Consider the following 23,161-nt stretch of genomic DNA (forward strand, 5'->3'; position numbering starts at 1 on the left):
AGGGATCCTGGGAGATCCAGGTGGGGTATACACAGTGTCCAGTATACTATGTGTGTATTCATTTACCCAGCAAGAATGTCCTGAGCACCTCTAAGTGCAAAACAACTCTATCAAACTACATTCCTGAGGTTCTCTTCCCCCAGACAATTTTAGTCTCATCAGCTTTATCTTCTTTATAACTTATTTCTGCCCCAAATTTCCAAATTTGTTTCTTCCCTGATGTTTACTTGTGTACTGTTTATTTTTTCCTACTAGAATTTACGTTTCTTGGGAACCTGAGCTCATTCTGCCAAGTTTATTACAGTAGCCAGGAAAGACTTCCCTGAGGAGGTAATGTCTTCCCTATGGCCTGAAATTCCAGAAGGAGCCAACCATGAGAAGACTGGGGAAGAACATTCTAGGCAGAGGGCATAAGAGGCACAAGGACACTGAGCTGAAAATCAACTTAGTGACAGGGATGGAACAAGAAGAAGGAAATGTGGGCGCAGGTGAGATAACACAGGGCTTTGTGTGCCATGGTAAGTAGAGCGACCCTTACTCAAGCCTCAATCGGAAACCATCAGAGAGAGGCGAGCCACTCCCGTGCCTTTGTGGAAATGATTCCATCTTTAACCCCAACCCCTCATCAGCTCTCTTGACAAGATTCTTTCAATCACAGTGTGTACCATGGATAAGCTGTAAAAGCTTTCCATGGATTGATTTTACTATTCAGCAGTTTGTTGATGAATGCCAAAAGGATATATGTAGACTTATGTCAACCAGATATGTTAGTGAGGTTTTATAATGAGAGACAAATTATCCCCCCACACACGGAACAGAAAATCTTCACGGTGCTGCAATCTCAACACTTGCTGAGCTTAGCAAGCCAGGATGCTTCCCGAACTAAAGTCTCAATAGCAAGCCAGGATGTTTCCCGAACTAAAGTCTCAATAGGAGGATGCACCCAGTTTACCTCTTTTCTTCCTCAATGTGCATTTCTGAATAGCTACTCAAACCCTGCAACCCTTGTTACATTTCATTTCAGTGGAGAATGAGAGAGCAGGTGTTTTTACTCCTGTCTTACTGCTGTGGGAAGTACAGCCCCATGAGGGAAGATTAGCGATATATCTGAGTAGAAGGCACCAGTGGGAAATTAAAAATAAAACAAAAAAAAAAACCTCTCTGCTCCTTTTGTGTGCCTTGAAGACATTTCAGGTGAGTCAGAAGCGCTGACGCTGAGACTGATTTGGCTGTATGGAAAAGAGGAGCTGTCAGACAACTTTATCTCTGGGTAGGGCTTAGAGATGACTTTTTTTCATGTCATAGATGAGGTACCCACAGCCTACAGTGCTCCTTCACCCCAATTTCTTCTCATCCAGGCAAATGGGCCTTCCTCAACATTACACTTTCAAAAGGACTTGCGTCACAGGCCATTCATGAGCATCAGAAAGATCACATAAATAGGAAACATGACCACTCGGGGAAGTCATGCTTCCAAATTAGATCTGGAATCTTTTAGCTCTAGGAAAGCTAAGCTTAAGGTTGTGTTTCAAAAACTATAAGAAAGATGCCAATTTGGGTTAAAGGGAAAAAAACCTTCTGGTTTTTGTGTATTAGAGTTGATGGATCTCAATGAGAGGCACCCGAATCTCTTCCTCCTGAAAGGAGAGCAGTTAAGACCAACCCTCAGATAGAGACGAAAGCAAGGTGACCTTACCTTTTTGTCACTGAGGCCAGTCACTTGGTCCACAAATTCCTCCTGGATCATGAAAGCTGCCAGATTGGCTGTGTAGCTGGCCAGGAATATAACAGCAAAGAAGGCCCATACGGATACCATGATCTTGCTGGTGGTCCCTTTAGGATTCTGCACAGGCACGGAGTTATTGAACACCAGGCCCCAAAGAAGCCATATAGCTTTTCCAATTGTAAAAGAAGGCCCATGGGGTGCTGCAGATGACAGAAAGGACATTCTCAGCATTTTCTGAAAAAAAAAAAGTCTATTTGTATGTGTATGAGAACCATGCAGCAGCCACCAGCAACACTGAAGATTGCCAGAAGATGGAATTATATCATAGCTGTGTCCTGTGATTGCCCTAGAACCACAATAACTTATTTTTTCTTTAAAAATTAGCATTCTTCTCATATTTCTATCCAACTGGATTTTTGCCACATTTCTTTAAAAAAAGAAAGGAAACGAAAATGCTTATGCAAAATGGGGGTTTGAATAAGAAGTAGTGTTATGACCTGTTTTAAATTTGGATTTGATTCCCATTTGAGGAAACCAACCTTCTTAATAAGCATAAAGAGAGCCTGACAAAAATGTGTGCATGGGGACTGCTTCCAAATTCATCGGATGTGCTATCGTATAGGAACCATGCAATTTAGCAGGACTGATGTTTGGTATTCTAATCCGATTGTCCCTAGCAATTGCTCCTGTTCAAACTCAGATGTAAAGTGTGCACAACATAAGAATTAAACCAAACTAAAACCCTCTCCAAATGGAGACATCAAGGAATGGAACAATAGATCTTAATTCTTCCAACACTTCACAGATGGAAGACATTTCATTGCAGGGGCATCGAAAATGAACACTGATGTCATATCACAGCACTTTTTTCCAGTATATCCTCGCAATAGCTATGCAGCCCTTTTAAGATTCTTAAATGTTCCTTGCAACAGACTTAACTAAAGAGACAGAACAATATGCCAAAATTCATGGAGATGGGGCATATGCAGGCTGTAAAACACACATATTAGGGTTTTCAAGTCTTTGTTTTGCACGAGGAAAAAAAATCAATTTATGCCCTCATTTCATAGGGAAGAAGGTTTTCCTTTAACAGGAGGTTAACTTTTATGTCATTTAAGTAAATGAAGATATGAAAAAATGATCTACTCAGATGTCACCTGGCAATGCAAGCAGAGTGGGCAATAAATAAAGTGGCAGAAGCGAATTCACATTAATGGAAGTTATGAAGTGTTGGGCAGGAAGCCTAGGAAAAGCAAGCTCTCTGCGCATTGGAGGCCAAACCCAGGCTACAGCAGTACTTATAATATCCATGACACAACCCATTAAAGAGAAGGTAGTTAATTCTCATATTCTCAATCTCTCCTCTTTCTATTTGGCTAGTTTTATGATCTTCTGGGCTTATTCTCAAGAGGCAGGAAATTCTTGGGGGAAACTTAGAGTTAATCCAGTCAACTTTATGAACTGCTTAATTTTTTTAGGGATGCACGTTGATCAGAAATGACAGCTATTTGGGAATCAGATGTAGGCAGTTCAGAAGGATCGGTCCAAGACTTCTAGGAATTCCTGATTCATGGATACCATTACTGGGCCATATAACTTTTCCCATAAAGTGCAGTGAAATGTAACAGAAAACCATTTTGTACAAAAAACCAAGAAACTGTCATTTCCCAAGAGCTGCCACAGCAGATGAGCTGGGAACAGAGCCTGGAGAGAATGGAAGGGCTGAGGAGTTTGCATAATTGATGCTGTCCTTTACAATAGTCTTTCTGGCATGCTTCAGTCAAAGGAGAACGTATTGCACAGGATGGGCTGTGGGTCGTTTTCACCTTCCGAAGTGTAACTCAGATTTACCTGCTTATCTGTATTTTCATTTTTCTTGACCAGTTCCAAGTCACTGCAATCCTTTCTCTTGGAAAAAGTGACACTTTCTTAACTGTCCTCCCTGTCCCCGCTTCCAACTGTCGTCCCCACACACTATCTGGATAGAGTAGCCCCAGTGGCTTTTTTGCTCTGTATATGTATGTCACCTCTCGCCCTACCTTTTTTTTTTTTTTTTAGATGGAGACTTGCTCTGTCACTCAGGCTGCAGTGCAGTGGCACAATCTCGGCTCACTGCAGCCTCTACTTCCCGGGTTCAAGGGATTTTCCTGTGTCAGCCTCCCGAGCAGCTAGGACTACAGGAGCATACCACCACGCCCAGCTAATTTTTGTATTTTTAGTAGAGATGCAGTTTTGCCATATTGACCAGGCTGGTCTCGAACTTCTTACCTCAAGTGATCTGTCCACCTCAGCCTCCCAAAGTGCTGGGATTCCAGGCATGAGCCACTGTGCCTGGCCTCCCTCCATTGTATTTTGAAGAAAGTCTGACATGCTTACCATGATCAATTGCCTATCTCTCTGATTTCGTCTTATACTATTGTCTCCCTCATTCACTGATGTCTTTTTATTTTATTTTTTAAGAGAGACAGGGTCTTGCTCTGTTGAGTAGGCTAGAGTACAGTGGTGTGATCATAGCTCACTGCAACCTCAATCTTCTGAGCTCAAGTAATTCTCCTACCTCAGCCTTCTGAGTAGCTGGGACTACAGGCACACATCATCATGCCTGGCTTACTTATTGATTGATTGATTGATTGATTGATTGTAGAAATGAAGTCTTGCTATGTTAGCCAGGCTGGTCTCAAACTCTTGACTTCAGGCAATCCTCCTGCCTTGGCCTCAAAAAGCCTTGAGATCACAAGCATGAGCCTCAGCCTTTTTCCGTTTCTTGAACATCTCAAGATTAATTTCAGCCTTTCTGCTTGCTGTTCCTTTTACATGAAATGATTGTAACTGTTTTTCACAGATACAATCGTATGTCACCCTTCGGGTCCTAGCTCAATGAACATCCTTTCCCATTGACCATCTTATCTAACATAGTGTCTGTGCCCCATCACTATCATGTTACTATGTTTTCTTCTTCTTCTTGATATTTATTATAATCTGTGATTATTAATTTGTGTGTCTACATGTTATTTTCACAACTAAATTCTAAACTCCCTTATAGAAAATCTCTCTTTGATTTACCACATTATCTCTGGCAGCAGTATAGTGCCTCCTGGCACATAGTACCCATTTGATAAATATTCATCAGATAAATGTGTAAATTCACAACAGCACAAGCCCCGATTATGCAAATGTAAAGGACTACTGTTTCACAGTAAAGTCACTCACAGAAACGTCTCAGATTCCACCCTGTTGGAAATCTTCTTAGTGGTTAAATTACCCTTTAAATGAAGGCTTGCACTCTCCCATTAAACACAACAACATTATTTATGGCATTGTTTAGTATTTGGTTGATTGAAGATGGTTTATGTGGTAATCACCACTCTTCAATGGTGAGGAAGAAGTTGAAAGATTTCAATAAAACCAGGTTCCTAATAGATTCCCACGTCCTGTTGACTGTTTCCAACATTAAAACATCCAAGTAAAATGAATATGTATCAATCACATTAAAGTGCTCTGCTTTTGGGGGGATATGAGACTTCAAGTTCCATCCTCTACTATATCAAGTCATTTTTTGGGAAAGAGATTTGGTCCTGACAGTTTTCTGATAACACCCACTTATAAGGTAGTGCCCACTGAGGAAAGCCCACTCGAAATGGCATAATGTGTATGACATAAACCCTGGCTAGAGTGGGATCCTTTTTAATGAGTTATAGCCAACGAATGCCTCCCAATTTTATTTCCCATCTACTGATTGTCCCTTTATCAACTACAGTGCACTAAGATCAATGCACTTGGTTTTAGCACACTTAATTTCTTCTTGGCACCACCGAGAGGAAAATATAACTCTAGGGGGAAAGATATCACTTCATAGTTATATTTATTGTCAAACTAATGTAAATTGATTCAGTAGTTTGAGGAATGTTCTTAAACTAGATTTTATAAAGTCATTTTCTTTGCATAGACTGAAGTTGAAACCCATGACAATTTTAGCATTTCTGTTGACATGCATCTTTTAAATTAATTGCCAGAAAAGCTCCTTCAAATCTGCTTTCCCAACCAATTGAACATCGGTGGTTTCCACCTAACAACTATTGACTTCAGGTGATAACAAGATTAAAATATTTCATTCTGTTTTATCCTTCAGTTGAAGTATATAAACCATACTTTTCTGGCATTACAAGTAATATCAGTGACCAAACACCATTCATACAGTGGTACACCAATGCAATATATTCTTTTGTGTGTGTATGTGATGGAGTCTCGCTCTGTCACTCAGGCTGGAGTGAAGTGGCACAATCTCGACTCACTACAACCTCTGCCTCCTGGTTTCAAGTGATTCTCCTGCCTCAGTCTCCCGAGTAGCTGGTATTACAGATGTGTGCCACCACACCCAGCACATTTTTGCATTTTTAGTAGAGATGGGTTTCATCATATTGGTCAGGCTGGTTCTGAACTTCTGACCTCGTGATTCACCCACCTCGGCCTCCCAAAGTGCTGGGATTACAGGCGTGAGCCACCACGCCTGGTCTAGAGTAATGTATTCTAAACCTGAAATGTTCATTAAAGGTAAATGAAATTGCATCAACATTGAATCATGCTCATGAAGGTATCCTTACCTTTCCCTTTGGCTAAGTTTCTGTTGTATCCAACAGGGCTGAAGTATTCAAAGACAAAAACAGCTATGGCAGAAACAATGAGCAGCATCACAAACATCATCACCCAGACAGAGGCGCTGAATGGTTCTGCAAATAAACAGATGGAGGAATGGAAAAGTGGTCAATTATCTCTTCCTCACTTCCAGCAGGAAGCGCAGACATACATTTGCAGGCTCACCAAAAATATTTTCTCTAATTTGAATCTGATCCTTCAAAAGAAGCTAATCGCTTTTTATTTTTATTTTTTAGATGTAGTTTCACTCACTGTGTCACCCAGGCTGGAGTGCAGTGGCACAATTTCAGCTTGCTGCAACCTCTACCCCCAAATTAAAGCAATTCTCCTGCCTCAGCCTTCCGAGTAGCTGGGACTACAGGCATGTGCCACCACACCTGGCTAATTTTTGTATTTTTAGTTGAGATGGGGTTTTGCCATGCTGCCCAGGCTGGTCTCGAACTCCTGACCTCAGGTGATCTGCCCACCTCGGCCTCCGAAAGTGCTGGGATTACAGGTGTGAGCCACTGCTCCTGGCCAGCCAGTCATTTTTTATTCATCAATTTAAATCATTCTTTATTCTACAAAATATTTGAGGTATAAGATTGCATATAATGTAATAAAAATAGACAAGAGCATAGGACATTTTACAAATTAGGTCAAGGAAAATCAGAAGAAAAAAGAGTGATAAGAAAGAGGGAGCAAGTTAGAATGCAAATAGACTGGCCATAGGTTCCTTTGCAATTATAGAACCATCCAGGGGGCTAAAGCTAGGAAGAAAAAAAGAAGACTAGGCCCTAATAGTTAACCATAGGCTCCTGCAAATTGTTGTGGTTTTTATTTTTATTTTTGTTATTTTTTCATGCTAGAAAGATGATATGCAGGAAATTCTGAAAATAAAGGGAGAATTATAACCTGTTGGAAAAGAATCATAAAATCATGGGTGACAGAAATATTGGAAAGTTATAATCTAGCACACTCTCCATTTCACCTCCTGCCTCAGACAGATGAGATTGCTACGCTTTATTAATCTTGTTGATGTTGGTAGCAGCCTTAAATGCAATTGAAAGTCAATTGAGAATATTATCTTCACATGATAATTCAATAAAAAAAGCATCACTTAAAGGGTAGAGGCAACAAAATAGTAGATGGATAGATGGTTATTTCCACCAAAAGTAGTTTTCATCAGCTCATTTGCATGTAACTTAAGCAGTAGGTAGATGTGTCAGAAGGGCAGGCCAAGTCATAAGGCTCTAAGTCTTATAACACTCTAGAAAGGTAAGAAATATGATGTAAAATAAGATTTCTATTCAGCTTTATTGAGGATATGAAAATTAGCTGACTGAAGCCATTTTATTTATGGTATAGATTTGCTACAAAGTCAACAGAAAATAAATTTTTAAAATGAATACATCTCCACCTGAATGTATCATGGGGAAGAAACTGCCTATAGACACCAATGAACTTAAAACCTTTTTCCTCATAAGCAAATATTTTCTGAGGGTTAAAATAAGTCCGATAATACCTCTTGAATAGTAAACATATTATTTAAAATTGTTTTCCTAATGAAGCTACTTATAATAATAAAGAACTAGGTTGATAGCAGGCCACCTTCTTATTAGAGTATGACTACTTAACACGGTTAGAAGTCATCACAAAATCCAATTTAATGAGCTTAATGTATAACAAGAAACGAATATGTCTGAACTTAACTTTGGCTATATTGGATAATTTAAAAGCTGTAAGGAATGCTTTCTAATGCAGTTTGATAGTGCAAATATATTAAAAAGCAACAGGTAACACAACTTAAGTAACACAAGATGTGCTCCAAGAAATCAATGAGACTGCAACTGAAATTTATTTTAAATTTAGCTTGAGTAATAAACAATATTATGTCCCTGAAATAACAGCACTTTAATACTGAGTTGTATCCAAAAAGGAAATTAGATAAATAAATGATTAGGAGATTTAAAAGTACTTCATATTCAAGAATAGAGATAAAATAATTCTCCGAGTTGCATAGTGTGTCTTATCGGAGGACGATCATTGTGATGAGTAAATGGGTATATACATGAAAGTGTTTGTTCGTGTGTGAGGCACACAATATACGACAATATATTGAGTGGAATAGCTGTTTAATTCCAGGATTAAAGCCAGAAATACTGGGGCAACAATACGCTGTCCATGGTTCTGAAAAGGGCATACTGGTTTTTGAAAGAGCACATTTATTAATCTAGTAACTTCTATTTCTCCGCAGGCTGTGAAAACATTATTTTTAAACATTAGAAGGGACCATAACTGAATTATTCTATGTGCATGCAAGAAACTGTAAACTTGCAGTGAACTTTTTTTGACAGGTACATACTTGTCACTAACACACCAGTCAGAAAATCAGGCGGAAACTGATGAAGCAACTGATCCCAGATGTCTCCCCACTTGGAACTGACCACATCTGTTCCTTAACTTGTGAGCACAGCACATATCTGCTGCAGTACTATGGTTTTAGTAAAGTAAGTACGTATGAGTGCCCCGAAGTGTTGCTATTCTAAGATACCACACACGTGAATGTATGCGTGCAGACACACGCCCCAAAACAAAGAAAAACATTAGAACATCGTTAAAGCCATGACTACAGTATCTAAGGAGTGACCCAGAAATAGTTTAAATAACTCTCTGTTACATCCTCTGATGGTTTAAACCAGATTCAATGTTTGTCCATGAAGGAACTGCAATTGAGGAGATACCAGGTCAGCATTTCTTTGGATCAAAGAATCCAACTTGTTTGGAAAGTCTTCAGAATTAGCTAGATAGAAATATTACAGGAGATGCCATCTCTGTCCTTGACGAGCCACTGGTTACATTTTTACACAAAAAGCTTAGAGGCATTACCTGCAAGTGCTTCTGATGTGAGTTAATGGAGTCTAGGGAGGAGAGAGAATAGGAAATAATGAAGAGCAATACAATCAGATTTTGAATGTTTTGGCTCTTCCAGATGACTGAGCCAGTGAATGGAAAAATGTAGCTTAGCATGGCTCATTATGACTTTCAAAATTTGTAGATAATGACCGTAAATAAGGGGGCGCACAGTCAATCAAATAAGGATGTAATTTAGTGACTAGGAAAAATATTAAGCCGACTGTGTAAAAACAGCTTTGAAAATAGTTTCCTCTGGTTACAATTTATTTTACTTTAAAAAATGCAGCAGGAAAAGTGTGGGGAAAGAGAGGTTTTGCTAAATTTAGCAAAATACTTGACTTTTTTATGGAAATGTTTTACAAATGCAAGTAAGATAAAAATCTAGAGAAACTGGGTTGAGGCCAGATTCAATATTAGCGACCCATTTTCATGAGACAAGCCAATTGATATTTTTTTCTCTCTGACTGAATTGGAAAAAGAATTCTTTCTAGCTCACTAAAGAAATATAATATTTTTTTTTTCTAAAAAAGGAAACGATTTCTTTCCATTTTGATCAATGAACTCACTTCCTCTAACCCTTTGTTAACCTCCAAGGCAAAGGATTCCTGCCAAAGAGTCTGAAAGGGAATGAGGGGAAACATGACTAGGAGTGACTGAAGAGTCCACCTAAATTCTTAGGTGGACTTAGTGAATGTCCACCTAAGAATTATTAAGATTCTGCATGTGTTGTCAGTATCAGCTGGTTGCATTTTTCCTGGCATAGTGAGGCTCTCTTATTAAGATATGAGTATCTGAATCCATGTCAGACAGAGGGACAAAAGGAACATAATGAGGTATTTGTCAGGGTCCACATTACTCCAACAAAGGTTACAAAAATTGAAGCAGCTAGTGCACAATCAAATCCAGAGAGTGGCAAGGATTTTAACAGCTTAAATGGATTATTGAAAATGAAAACAGTAAATCCACAGAGCTCTGAATGTAAGGCAGTGTCCAAAATCCTGTTAGTCAATATTTCACTGAAGAGAATGAAACACAAAAGTTTCACTGGATGCTAACATTACATATAAATGAAGACAGTGGAAGAATAAGACAATGGGCTTGGAGTTGGTGTCCACAATTTGGTTTGAGTTTACAATTTGCTTTAAAAGATAAAGTTATTTTTGTCTCTGGAAAAATATAAGAAAGTTAGTTGACCTTAATATAACTGTTTTCCCAGGGTGGAGATTTCTCAAAGAACTAAAAGGAGATCTACCATTTGATCCAGCAATTTCACTACTGGGTACCTACCCAAAGGAAAAGAAGTCATTATATCAAAAAGACACTAGCATACATATGTTTATCAGAGCACAACTCACAATTGCAGATATGGAATCAACCTATGTGTCCATCAGCTGATGACTGCATAAAGAAAATGTGGTGTATATACATTGTGGAATACTACTCAGCCATAAAAAAGAATGATGCAATGTCTTTTGCAGCAACTTGGATGAAACCGGAGGCCATCATCCTAAATATTTGCTAGTCATCTAAATAAATGACTGTTGTTCTTTGTGAGAGGGAGGATGGGTACGTAGATGCTGAATAAAGGTTTATGGGCTGATTTAAATAAACTGTGGACTGACAGGTTTATTTTTTAAATGTATTCAAGACTCTAAGCAATATAGCTATTAATTTACATTCTACAGAGTCAAGACCAGTATCTAAATATGTGATCTTATTTTTTTAGCAGCTTTTTCTAAGTTTGAGATAAATGAAAGATGTGAACTGGGGGATGGGTTTTTCAGGAATGGAAAATCTAATACTCCATGTTCTCATTTCTAAATGAAAGCTAAGCTATGGGTATGAAAAAGCACACAAATGGTATAATGGACACTGGAGACTCAAAAAGGGAGAGGATGGGAGGGAGATAAGTGATGAAAAATTACCTACAATGTACACTATTTAGGTGACAGGTACACTAAATGCCCAGACTTCACCACTATATAATTCGTCCATATAACCTAAAACCATTTGTACCCCTGAGCTATTTAAATTTTTAAAAAATTAAATATATAATATTTGGCCTCTCTCTGTTTTCCTCCAGAGATTCAGGTTTGTCTTAACCTTCCCTAATTTGGGACAAACCCACTTATATAGGAGTGCCAAGGGGGAATTAGTGATCTGAATTTCATGATATTCAACAAGATAGTTATGGTCAAAAGTCATTTATGATAACCAAACAGTTAATACAACACTTTCCTTTAAAGACAAAAATAATGCTTTACTATGTTCCATGAAGTTTCAACTACTCTAGCCAGGTTACCCAATACAGTCCGAGTGCTAGAGAAAAGCAGATGATAGAAAATATATCTCTTTCTTGATTTAAAAAAAAAAAAAAAAATCTTTTATGTGAAAACATAAATTTATGAAATGGTTAAAAAAATCAAAAGAATGTCCTTCTTTACAAACTATTTGGCTTAATGGGTAGTCACAATTAAAATATGATTTGATTAATTTTAAATCAGCATATACTTTGCAGACTACTTCTGTTAGCAGAATACTGGCATAAATCATTGTACAGTCATCATTATTTCCACTCTTACATCGAGCAAATAAATGATTGCTGTTCTTTGTGGGATGGAGGATGGATATGTAGATGCTGAATAAAGGTTTATGAGCTGGTTTAAATAACTGTGGACAGACAGGTTTATTTTTTAAATGTTTTCAAGATTCTAAGCAATATATCTATTAATTTACATTCTACAGAGTCAAGACCAGTATCTGAATATGTGATCATATTTTTTTCAGCAGCTTTTTCCAAGTTTAAGACAAATGAAAGATGTGAACTGGGGGTGGAGGGGAGTGAATTAGGATGTATTAGTCTACTCTCACGCTGCTATAAAGAACTGCCTGAGAATCACTTGAGGTCAGGAGTTTGAGATCAGTCTGGCCAACATGGTGAAACTCCATCTCTACACAAAAATTAGCCAGGCATGGTGGTGGGCACCTGTAATCCCAGCTACTGGGGAGGCTGAGGTGGGAGAATCGCTTGAAGCCAGGAGGCAGAGGCTGCAGTAAGCTGAGATCACACCACTGCACTCAAGCCTGGGCAACAGAGCTAGACTCCATCTAAAAAAAAACTGAGATTGGGTAATTTACAAAGGAAAGGGGTTTAATTCACTCACGGTTCCACATGGCTGGGGAGTCCCCAGGAAACTTACAATCATGGCAAAAGAGGAAGCAGGCACGTCTTACATGGTGGCACGTGACAGAAGTGAAGCGAAGGGGGAAGAGCCCCTTATTAAACCATTAGATCTCATGAGAACTCACGCACTATCACAAGAACAGAATGGGAGAAACATTCCCCATGATCCTGTCACCTCCCATCAGGTCTCTCCCCCAACAGCTGTGGATTACAATTCCAGATGAGATTTGAGTAGGGACACAAAGCCTAACCCTCTCATAGGATAATTCAAATGCTGCCATGGCCAAACGGAACTGAACAAGTTCCTTTCCGGTCCCATCCTCTGAGCAAACAAGATTTCCTACAATTTCTTATAGGAAAGCAATAGTCATTATGAAATTCACACACCTAGAAAAGCAGAAGGTGAGACGGTGCCATTACTTCTTGAAACCATGACACTGATTCCCGTTTCCACAAAGGGCACAGAGAAGTCCACCACTTCAGAACGTTCCTCATTGATGGTGAGAGAACCAACCGCCATGACTGCCCGTTGATAGACCACCTGGATGCAAGGCAAAAAAAAAAAAAAAAAAAAAAAAAAAAAGAAAAGAAAAGAAGAAGAAGAACAGTACCTTTACTTTTCCTGCCAACATTCCTGAGGACTGCAGGCACTTTGTCTGAATAAGAGTCCAGGGGATGAAAAGATAACTTACTTCACCGATCATTCCATTCCACACATTGTTAACTTTCTTGCCGTGCTTCCCATTGGTCACCAGGTAGAGGTCGTAAGTAAACTTCACAGTTCTGGAAAGCTTCTTCAGAATATCAATGCAGAACCCCTTGCAGCATTTCTTCACATTCATCCCCTCATTGGTTGAATTGCTGTAAAGAAAAATCCCAGGATCACAGAATGTTAGCACCGGAAGGTTTGTTCACAATCATTAGCTGTACTCTTCTCCTATTTTTCAGATGAGTAAACTGAAGTTTAAAAAGGGGAAGTGGCTTTCCCAAGGACCCACAGTGAGTATATGACAGCAAAAGCAGAAAATGTCCTTAATTATAGCAGTTATCATGACAAGAGCTAACACTTACTGAGTAATTACTATTTGCTAGGCACTATCCTAAAGGCTTTATGCTAATTGTTGAATTAATCTCCATAACATTTTCTGAATTAGGTGATATTTGTATACCCATTAAACAGGTAAAAATTACCAACTCTTAAATTTTTAAGAGTTTATAACATATACAATTTTAGACTAGAGTTTAGTCATCTGATCTAAACTGAGTCATAAAAACTTATTAGAGAATGGAAGAGAAGAGGATGTGAAATTCTCAGAGAAAGCAGGGTTTTGCTTCATTTTATAATTACAGAGGCTTGAAACCAAAGGAGAGAAGTGAAGGTACCCAGAGAACACCTCAACCAAGAATCAGGAGACCTGGGTTCTATTCCATGCCTGAGTTTGTGGACCGAACTTCTCTTGATAGAGCCAAATGTTACATGAGGGCTCATTAATAATGTCTTCCCTATCTACATATGTGACACGTAGTATAAAAGGAAACACCTCTAAAAACAAAGTCCTTGATCAGGTAAAAGCCCTATTAAAATTTAAGCTATCTTAAAGGCTATTGTACACTCTACCAAGGCTATATTTATTGTTTTGGACCAGCCACCTTGCTGTATTCACCTGAATAAGACATATTCAAAGGACACCCTTGCAAACCAGAAAAATACCTTCAAAAAGAAAGGAGGCTGGGTATGGTGGCTCACGCCTATAATCCCAGCACTTTGGGAGGCCAAGGCGGGTGGATCACCTGAGGTCAGGAGTTCAAGACCAGCCTGGCCAACATGGCGAAACCCTGTCTCTACTAAAAATACAAAAATTAGCCAGGCATGGTGGCAGGGGCTTGTAGTTCCAGATACTCAGGAGGCTGAGGCATGAGAATGACTTGAACCCAGGAGGCGGAGGCTGTAGTGAGCCAAGATCATGGCATTGCACTCAAGCCTGGGTGACAAGAGTGAAGAAAGAGAGAGAGAGAAAGAGAGAGAGAGAGAGAGAGAGAGAGAGAGAAAAGAAAGAAAGAAAGAAAGAAAGAAAGAAAGAAAGAAAGAAAGAAGGAAGGAAGGAAGGAAGGAAGGAAGGAAGGAAGGAAGGAAGGAGAAAGAAAGGAAGGAAAGAGAAAGAAAGAAAAAGGAAGGAAGAAAGAAAAAGGAAGGAAGGAAGGAGAGAGAGAAAAGAGAAAAGAAAGGAAATACTGGTCTATCCAACTGATACCAAAAAGTACTTACACAACTCACATAACATCAAGGCCTTTCTGGGCAATATGCTTGGTTAATGGATATCCCATTAGCTCAACCCTGTCTTTGAGTCATGCATTTCATGAATATGTTCTCTGTTTGAATATCCCATTTTTGGCACATCCACACATTGAAGTGTTACCTAAGCACTAAAGTGATGTCTATGGAAATCCAACATCATCACAGGAAAATTCTTATGTTTCCATGTCATATGAAAGAAGTAGGTTACACAGTAGTACAAACAGAATAATCACAGCTATATAAAAGCAGATGAGCTTATGAAATAACTGTATGGAAAAACAATGAAATATGAAGCATAGGACAGGCACAGTGGCTCTTTCCTGTAATCTCAGCACTTTGGGAAGCCAAGTTGGGTGGATCCCCTGAGGTTGGGAGTTTGAGACCAGCCTGGGCAACATGGAGAAACTGTATTTTTACTAAAAATACAAAAATGAGCTGGGCATGGTGGCATGCACCTGTAATCCCAGCTATGTAGGAGGCATAACAATAGCTTCAACCTGGGAGGCAGAGGTTGCAGTGAGCCAAGACCATACCACTGCACTCCAGCCTAGGTGACGGAGTGAGACTCTATTGAAAGAAAGGAAAGGAAAGGAGAGGAGAGGGGAGGGGAGGAAAGGGGAGGGGAGGGGAGGGAAGAAAGTAAAGAGAGAGAGATAGAGAGAAAGAAGAAAAGAAAAGAAAGGAAAAGAAAGGAAGAAAATAAAGAAAGGGAGAGAAAGAGGGAGACAGAAAAAGAGAGAAAGAGGGAGGGAGGGAGAGAGGGAAGGAAGGAAGGAAGAAAAAAGAGAAAAAGGAAAAGAAAGAAGGAAAGAAAGGGAGAGAAAGAGAGAGAGGGAGGGAGGGAAAGGAAGGAAGGAAGGAAAAAAGAAAGAAAGAGAAAAAGAAAGAGAAAGGAAGGAAAGGAGAAAGAAGCAAGCATAGCTATTTTGGAATGGTGAAAAACATGTTTTCTTTTTTATATTTTTAGGGTTTTTTTCCCCAAATTATCTAGTAAGTACATACTACTTATGTAATTGACAACACACACACATCAAACAACATTGATTTATATGATATACATCATCTCTATATCCATGAAGGTAGGCAGATTTGACAGAACAATTTTTTTAAGACACACTCTTGCTCTGTTGCCCAGACCGGGTTGCAGTGATGCGATCATGGCTCACTGCAGCCTGGACCTCCTGGCCTCAAGTGATACTCCCACTTTGGCCTTTCAAAGTGTTGGGATTACAGGTGTGAGCCACCATACTCAAGTGGGAAAACATAATATTGAGTAACAGAAGTGGGTTGTAAATGACGCCTGCTTATCAATGCTTTTCTTTATCTCAGGATCAAAGACTGCCTGTCTTGAATCACTCTCTTAACCATTGCACCCCACCCCCACATCCTGTCAGTGATTTGTACTCAACCACTCTGCTTCTGTCAACCCAGACCACCATAGAGACTTTACTCTCTTGCCTAGAGGTTGGATGACCTGCTGTGATCCAGCATCCTTAGCGTGGGGGTAGTAGGAGGCCACATCTGTGTATATCTACATGTGATGATTAGTGACCTCAACACTGTACAGTCATGGGGTATGTGCCAGCTCCATCTCCACCAATTACCCAGAATGGAGGGGGTTGGGCTAGAGTTAAAACTGCCACAAATATGATAGAAATGTGTCCTAAGTACACTAAAGTTGATGGAATGTCCAGATACTACTTCCTTCTCAATATACATGGCTCTGAAAAATGTGTCAAAATCGAGTTCTCTCTTTTTCTTTCTGGTCGCTGTTGGCCATGCACTGACACTCTTTCCCCACCTGTGTTCATTTTTATCACCTTCATTCTATGTTCCTTCCCTTCTTCCCCTGTCACAGGCTCTTCCTTCACCGGGTCAAGATTTCTGGGAGATTAGACAGAAGTTTTAGATGCTCCAGGTTTAAGATTAAGGGTCACAGGCATATAGTGGCATTCTTTGGTCTCCCTGGAAACCTCAGCCAGTTTATGAGTTATCTCACCCATATCCCTGAACACCAGGTGTATTTCTAAGTACAAATGATCATTGATGCATTTTCACCCAACAAGCACCCATTAAGTGTCTACTGTGCACAAGACATGGAACTGGGCCCTGGGGACACAGGATGAAAAAGGCACGCAGCAAATTCAATAGTTGAATTTATCACAGTAATTATGGAATTGCAGACCAGCTTGTAATTGGGAACGTCTGTTGGTTCCTATTACAGCCCTTGTGTGGGCGTGCAGGGGATGTGACTTAACTACACAGACTGAGAAATGGTCCCCATGTGATCTCTCTCAGTGCTCCACCACCACCCAAGAGAGGGAATGACTCATAAAAACAAATATGGGGAAAGGGATCCAATAAATTGTCCAGTTTACCAGCTCTACAATTTCCCAGTATAGCCAGTGGATACGAGCACAGCCATGCGAGTCAGAGCTGTGTCCAGGTCCTGGGTTGGCTCCTGTCCACCATGGAGACTCAGACAAATCTCATCCAGCACTTAAAAATAAATTTCCTTTCTTCCCACCAACGATTTGACAGTTTGGGAGCTTAATTGACAGTATGGCCATTTCTCGCTACACATCAGGCCAAATGATTTTTCCAATTTTCTCTGCATGTCTTTATCACCCAACTAACAGAGCAGAGAGAAAGATTTCTCAGCTCATTTCTTGTTACCTGGTATTCTTAGAAGACCCCACCATTTATCAGAAGTGAGAAACAAAAAGGTTTCATACAATCACGTTGTCTAACAGGAATCCTTTTTGCAACTGATCAGCCTGTCTCAAAGACGTTCCCTGTAGGAAATGCAATTGATCTAATCTTCTTTAACGTTGGGATTAGTGGATCCTAGCAATTCTCTATTGCTCTCACATGAGTCAAAGACTTTCATTTCATCTAGACACACAGTAAACTCCTCATATCCCCAAGTGGAAGAAGGAAAGCTGCAAGCTACTGTCTCCTCACAGAAACCAAAAACGTGAATTTGAACCTGTTAAGCTGTGGATAGTCTTCAGTAGAAAAGTCAATTCTTTTAAAGACAGCAACTTATTTTGATTTCTCTTCTTCATACAAATGTGACTCAGTACTTGGGGATCTACTTGTTTTCAGCTCCAGGGCTTTGGATTTTAAAGATTCTAAACTATTATTGATTCTGGAACACAAGGGGCCTCACTTGATTACCCTATTGAAACACGGAGGGTATTGTTATCATAGAGGAGGTGTCCCACTGCAGTTAGACTCTGCTTTGTGCTAGCCACTTTGCTTTCTTCGTCGGGCCAAGTTCTGCTCAAAGAACACCCACCCAAATTAGAACATCCTCTGACAACGTTCCCACATCATCTCCTCTGTCCTTCTTGTAACTCATCACTCTCTAGCATTGCACTGGGTTTCCTTCTGTTTCCCAAACTCCCAAGCTTCTTTCCTCCCCAGGGCCTTTGCACCTGCCATTGTCTCTACCTGGAAGGCTTTCCCCAGATCTTCACATGTGTGGCTCCTTCTCATCCTGTATATATCACCTTAAACCTTACCTGTGTGAGCTAAAGTAACCCCACATACCCCGATTTCCTCTCTTCTCATACCACTCTCTTTCTATTCATCACAAGGTTTATTACAACATGGGGTTGTCCATTTCTTCCTGGTTGAATTGTTTTCTAACCACATATGTTCCATGACGGAAAGGTCCTAGTCTTTTGCTCTCCCTGTTCATCAATGTATCCCCTGTGCCCTGCAATGTGCCTAACATGTAAACTGTGCTTAATGCACATTCATTCATTCTGTATTAAAACAATTTTATTTATAACAATTTGATTTATAACAATGTCGGTGTTATTTCACTGTAAAGGAATTCAGCAAAAATCATTAAAACATTCATGACCCCAAAACATGGTCTGTTTCACACAATTATGAATCATGATGAATCATGAATGATGAATCACGGGATGTACACTTGCCCTTCCTTGGTGGGCCCCACCTCTTCCTCATCTCCAGGAGAGTGGAGGCTGGGGGACTGCTTATCAAAAAAAAGCTTCATCCCAGGGAGCCACAGTGGGGACATTGGAGAAAGGAAAGGCCTTTATAGGAGGGGCATATTTATTTATTCCACAATGTATTCAGGATTTCAACTTCAAAGAGGCTGACATTTGTGACCCCACTGATAAAACTTTCTCCAAACCAAAATAGGCCCTCATAGTACATTTAGCAATTACATATTATATCTTTAAAATCCTGATCTAAAGGATTGAGATCTGGGGACTTGCATCTTGTGTGTTAATGGCTGAGACTGGAGTTTGAAACGAGGAAGTAAAAATCTCTCTTCCTAGTCATGAAACAAACATTGGTGTGTCATGCTGTGCCCTTGTAACTGAGGGTGCAAATATTAGTAAGTCACATTCCCTATATGTAGGTGGCTCAGAAGCCAGGGAGAAGACAGATACACTATACACTGTACAGACAGGTGATGAGGGTAGAGAGAGACAGACTCAGGTACTGTGGAAGTAAGAAGAGCTAACCCAGCTTGGGATGCAGGAGCTACACTTAAAGGATGAGTAAGAAGTAGGTAAAAGAAACAGATCAGAAAGGACTCAGAAAAAAAATAAAGTTTCCATCCAACAGCAGGCCTTTTTCTTCTGTGAGTCGCCTATGAGGTGGTGTTTTTGCTTATGTTTGAATTAGGAAATACCAGAATCAGGGCCTCGGAGGTGGCCATGGAGGTTCTGTGTCCCCAGAAGGTTTGTAGATTAAGGGGGACCTCATAATAGACAATGCCAGCTCTTTCTTCAATCATAACAAAAGGAGAAATGACACAGATGCAGTGCCTGCTAGCTGTTGCTGAGCTGAGAAATGGCCAGAAGTTCCATTTGCACCTGGATTGTCTCTGAAAGTAACATGCAAGGTGTGTGTTCACTCCCAAATGGAGAGATGTTTTTCACGTTTTTGAGAAGCACGAATCTGGGATCTATAAAGGAGATGGAAGGAAGAAGAATGTGTGGGCGAAAGCGAAGAGACAGCCAGAAAAGTGGAAATGAGATAATTATTTTTAAAAAGACTAAAGGAAACTGGACACAGTAGCTCACATCTGTAATCCCAGTGACTCAGGAGTCCAAGGCACGAGGATCACTTAAGGTCAGAAGCTTGAGACCAGCCTTAGTAACACAGCAAGACCCCTGTCTCTAAAAAAAATTAATTAAAAAATGATCCAGACTTGGTGGCGCAGGCCTGTAGTCTCAGCTATTCAGGAGGCTGGGGTGAGAGGATCGCTTGAGCCTAGGAGTTCAAGAACGCAGTGAGCTGTGATCATACCACTGCACTCCACCCTGGGGGACAGAGCAAGATCCTGTCATTATATATAAAAAAAAAGTTTTATATATTTTTGACATACAAAAATATATAATGTTTTATACATTTTCAACATATAAAATATGTTTTATATATTTTAACATATAAAAATATATGTTTTATACATTTTAACATATAAAAATATGTTTTATACATTTTTAACATACCAAAATGTTTTATACATTTTTAACATAAAAAATATGTTTTATACATTTTTAACATAAAAATGTTTTATATATTTTTAACATAAAAATGTTTTATATATTTTAACAAAAATGTATGTTTTATATACATTTAATACATAAAAACATATTGGTTTCCATATTTTCAATATATGAAAATATGTTTATATTTTAACATATAAACTATGTAGTTTATATATAAACTACATAGTTTATATCTATAAACTATATAGTTTATATATAAACTACATAGTTTATATCTATAAACTATGTAGTTTATATATAAAATATATAAAAATATATGCTTTATATATTTCAATATGTAAAAATGTATAATGTTTTATATATTTCTATTTTCATTTCTTCATTTATTTTTGAGTCAGTGTCTCGCTCTGTCACCTAGGCTGGAGTGTAGTGGCTCGATCTCGACTTATCGCAACCTCCACCTCCCAGATTCAAGTGATTCTCATGCTTCAGCCTCCTGAGTAGCTGGGATCACAGGTGGCTACCACCATACCTGGCTAGTTTTTGTATTTTTAACAAAGACAGGGTTTAGCCATGTTGCCTAGGCTGGCTTCAACTCCTGACCTCAAGTAATCTGCCCAGCCTGGCCTCCCAAAGTGCTGAGATTATAGACGTGCATCACTGTGTCCAGCTATATATATTTTTAATATATAAAAAATACAATGTACTATATCTTTGAATGTATAAAATATGTTTTACATATATTTGAAGTAAAAAAATATATTTTAAATATATAAAAATATGTTTTATATATTTTAATACATAAAATGTTTTATATTTTAATACATAAAAATGTTTTATATTTTAACACATAAAAATATATGATGTTTTATATATTTTAAATATATAAAATACATAATTTCATATATTTAATATATAAACATATTTCTATTTTAATACATAAATGTGTTTTCTATATTAAAAATATAAAGATATTTTTTGAATATGTTTGTTCAAAAATAAATAAATGAATAAATTAAATTAAACTAGAAATACTGAAGGGGAGGATCGATTCAACATAAGGGTTAAAAACATGTCTGTGGAGTCAGTTGGACCACTGTTTGAGTCCTACCTCTTCCATTTCCTAGCTAGATGGCTTTGAACATGTTTCATAATCTTCCCATAAGTTGGTTTTATTATATTTACAACGGGCAAAACTACCCACCTCATATTGCTGGTGGAATTAAATGAACGCAAGTTTGGCACATCTCCAGGAATTTATCTAAGTCTTTTTAAAATTGATTACTGTATTATCTCTACTATAATGGAGTGTATTTTCTATGACATTTTATGATTCAAGTACAGATATTGTTACTATCGATGATCCAAGCTATTTCAAAGGGTTGGGCACATTCAGGCGACAGCATCCCTGCCACTCACTTGATTTTGACGAACTTCCGACACGGCACAGTGTTCCTCACACACGTCTCGGTCAGGGGGTCTATGTCTTCCACGATGACGAACGGGGCCTCCTCCAGGGTGACGATGCTGAGATGGTTGTCATCCGGCTCACAGTCAGAGAAGGACTTGTACCTGGGCCACACGGCGTGCCTCAGGCTCAGCGTCTGGTTCTCCCACTTGCCCACCTGCAGCACAAACACAAAGACACAGCTGTGCTTTCTTCCGCCGCTGATTTCCGGAGAGGCAAATCCTTTCCCTGCCCGAGACATCCATCCGTCTCAAGGGTCTTTCTGCCACATACCTCAACATATGCATCTACTTCTGTGCTAAGACAAACGGGCATAAAGAGAAAACAGAATATGGGGCAGTTCTCCATTCCAGCCCCCCTCAGCCCCAGAAGAATCAAACTGCATCTCGGGAGGTGGTGCCCAGGCACTGATACCTTTAGAGCCCCGCAGGTGGTTGTAACGTTCTGCCAGAGTTCAGGACCATGATGGCAGGGAAACAGCACAGACTTTTAGAATCAGAGAGGTCTGGGTTTGATTCTCCAACTGTACCACTTACTAGCTGTACAACTCTAGGCAAGCTCTTAATCCTAAGATCTTCTGTTTTCTCATCTGTATAACGAACACAACTCTCCCTACTTCTTAAGGATGCTATGGGAATTCAATAAGGCAATGCATGAAAGGCAAAAGCACAGTGCTTGGCACATCATAGGGACTCCATATTGTTTTTAAGTATAAAGAAAAGAAAGTGAAAAGGAGAAAGAAATAAAAAAGGTACTATGATGAAGGAAAAGAGAAAAAGGGAGAGGAAGCTGGAGAGTGAAAAGAAGAGGAGGAGGACTAAGATAACACACGGGAAAGATGGAGCAGGTGGGGAAATTAAAAGCATCGTTTTTGACCCCAGATACGGTTCTATTTAAGTTGCAAATTAAGGTGAATTTTTATTAATCCTGCACAGAGGGGAGACTGTTACTGCTTAGCGTACATCAAGACCTGTCAAAATAGAATCGATTGTATTCCCTCGGAGCAGCAGTCGGCATCTTAGTGCAATCAAATTGAAGGCTGTATATTTTGAACCTTAATTTTATTTGACAGCTTATTGGCACTATTCACATACACGCCGGGAGGAAGCTGCCCCCGCGCTGCTCTTTCTCCCTTCTCCTCCTGCTCCCACACGCGATTGCTTGACACCACAGGTCACCGCTTTATGTGTAATACCAGCCTCGAGGAAAACACCTCGTCTGAAAAGCTAAGTGCCAAATCCAGGCTTGTCTGTGTTGACATGACCCACTCACCTCTCCTCCTGTAATGTTTAAGTGTCGCCAGAAATGAATCTCAAGCCCTTAAAGAGAATTCAAACATGCCGGACACCAGGAGAGGTGACAGGGTGGGAGGAGAGAAGAGAATCAGTGCTCTCTAAGATTACCTCATCATATGGGCTGGAAAATGTTTGCTGGCTGT

At 39.4% G+C, this 23,161-nt stretch overlaps 1 protein-coding gene across 2 annotated transcripts in view; it reads right to left on the reverse strand.

Moving 5' to 3' along the window:
- GRIN2A (glutamate ionotropic receptor NMDA type subunit 2A) overlaps positions 1–23,161 on the reverse strand; it is a 426,336-nt gene that overhangs the window by 69,899 nt on the left and 333,276 nt on the right. For both annotated transcript variants that reach the window (XM_007985424.3, XM_007985396.3), the window contains exons 6-10: positions 21,675–21,880; positions 13,151–13,319; positions 12,846–12,999; positions 6,328–6,453; positions 1,697–1,926 (exon numbers count right to left, since the gene is read on the reverse strand). In XM_007985424.3, coding sequence (XP_007983615.1) covers positions 1,697–1,926; positions 6,328–6,453; positions 12,846–12,999; positions 13,151–13,319; positions 21,675–21,880 — 885 coding nt within the window. The remainder of the gene's footprint in view (positions 1–1,696; positions 1,927–6,327; positions 6,454–12,845; positions 13,000–13,150; positions 13,320–21,674; positions 21,881–23,161) is intronic.

This window comes from Chlorocebus sabaeus, chromosome 5 (genome assembly GCF_047675955.1).
Source record: "Chlorocebus sabaeus isolate Y175 chromosome 5, mChlSab1.0.hap1, whole genome shotgun sequence".
Classification (NCBI taxonomy): Eukaryota; Metazoa; Chordata; class Mammalia; order Primates; family Cercopithecidae; genus Chlorocebus; species Chlorocebus sabaeus.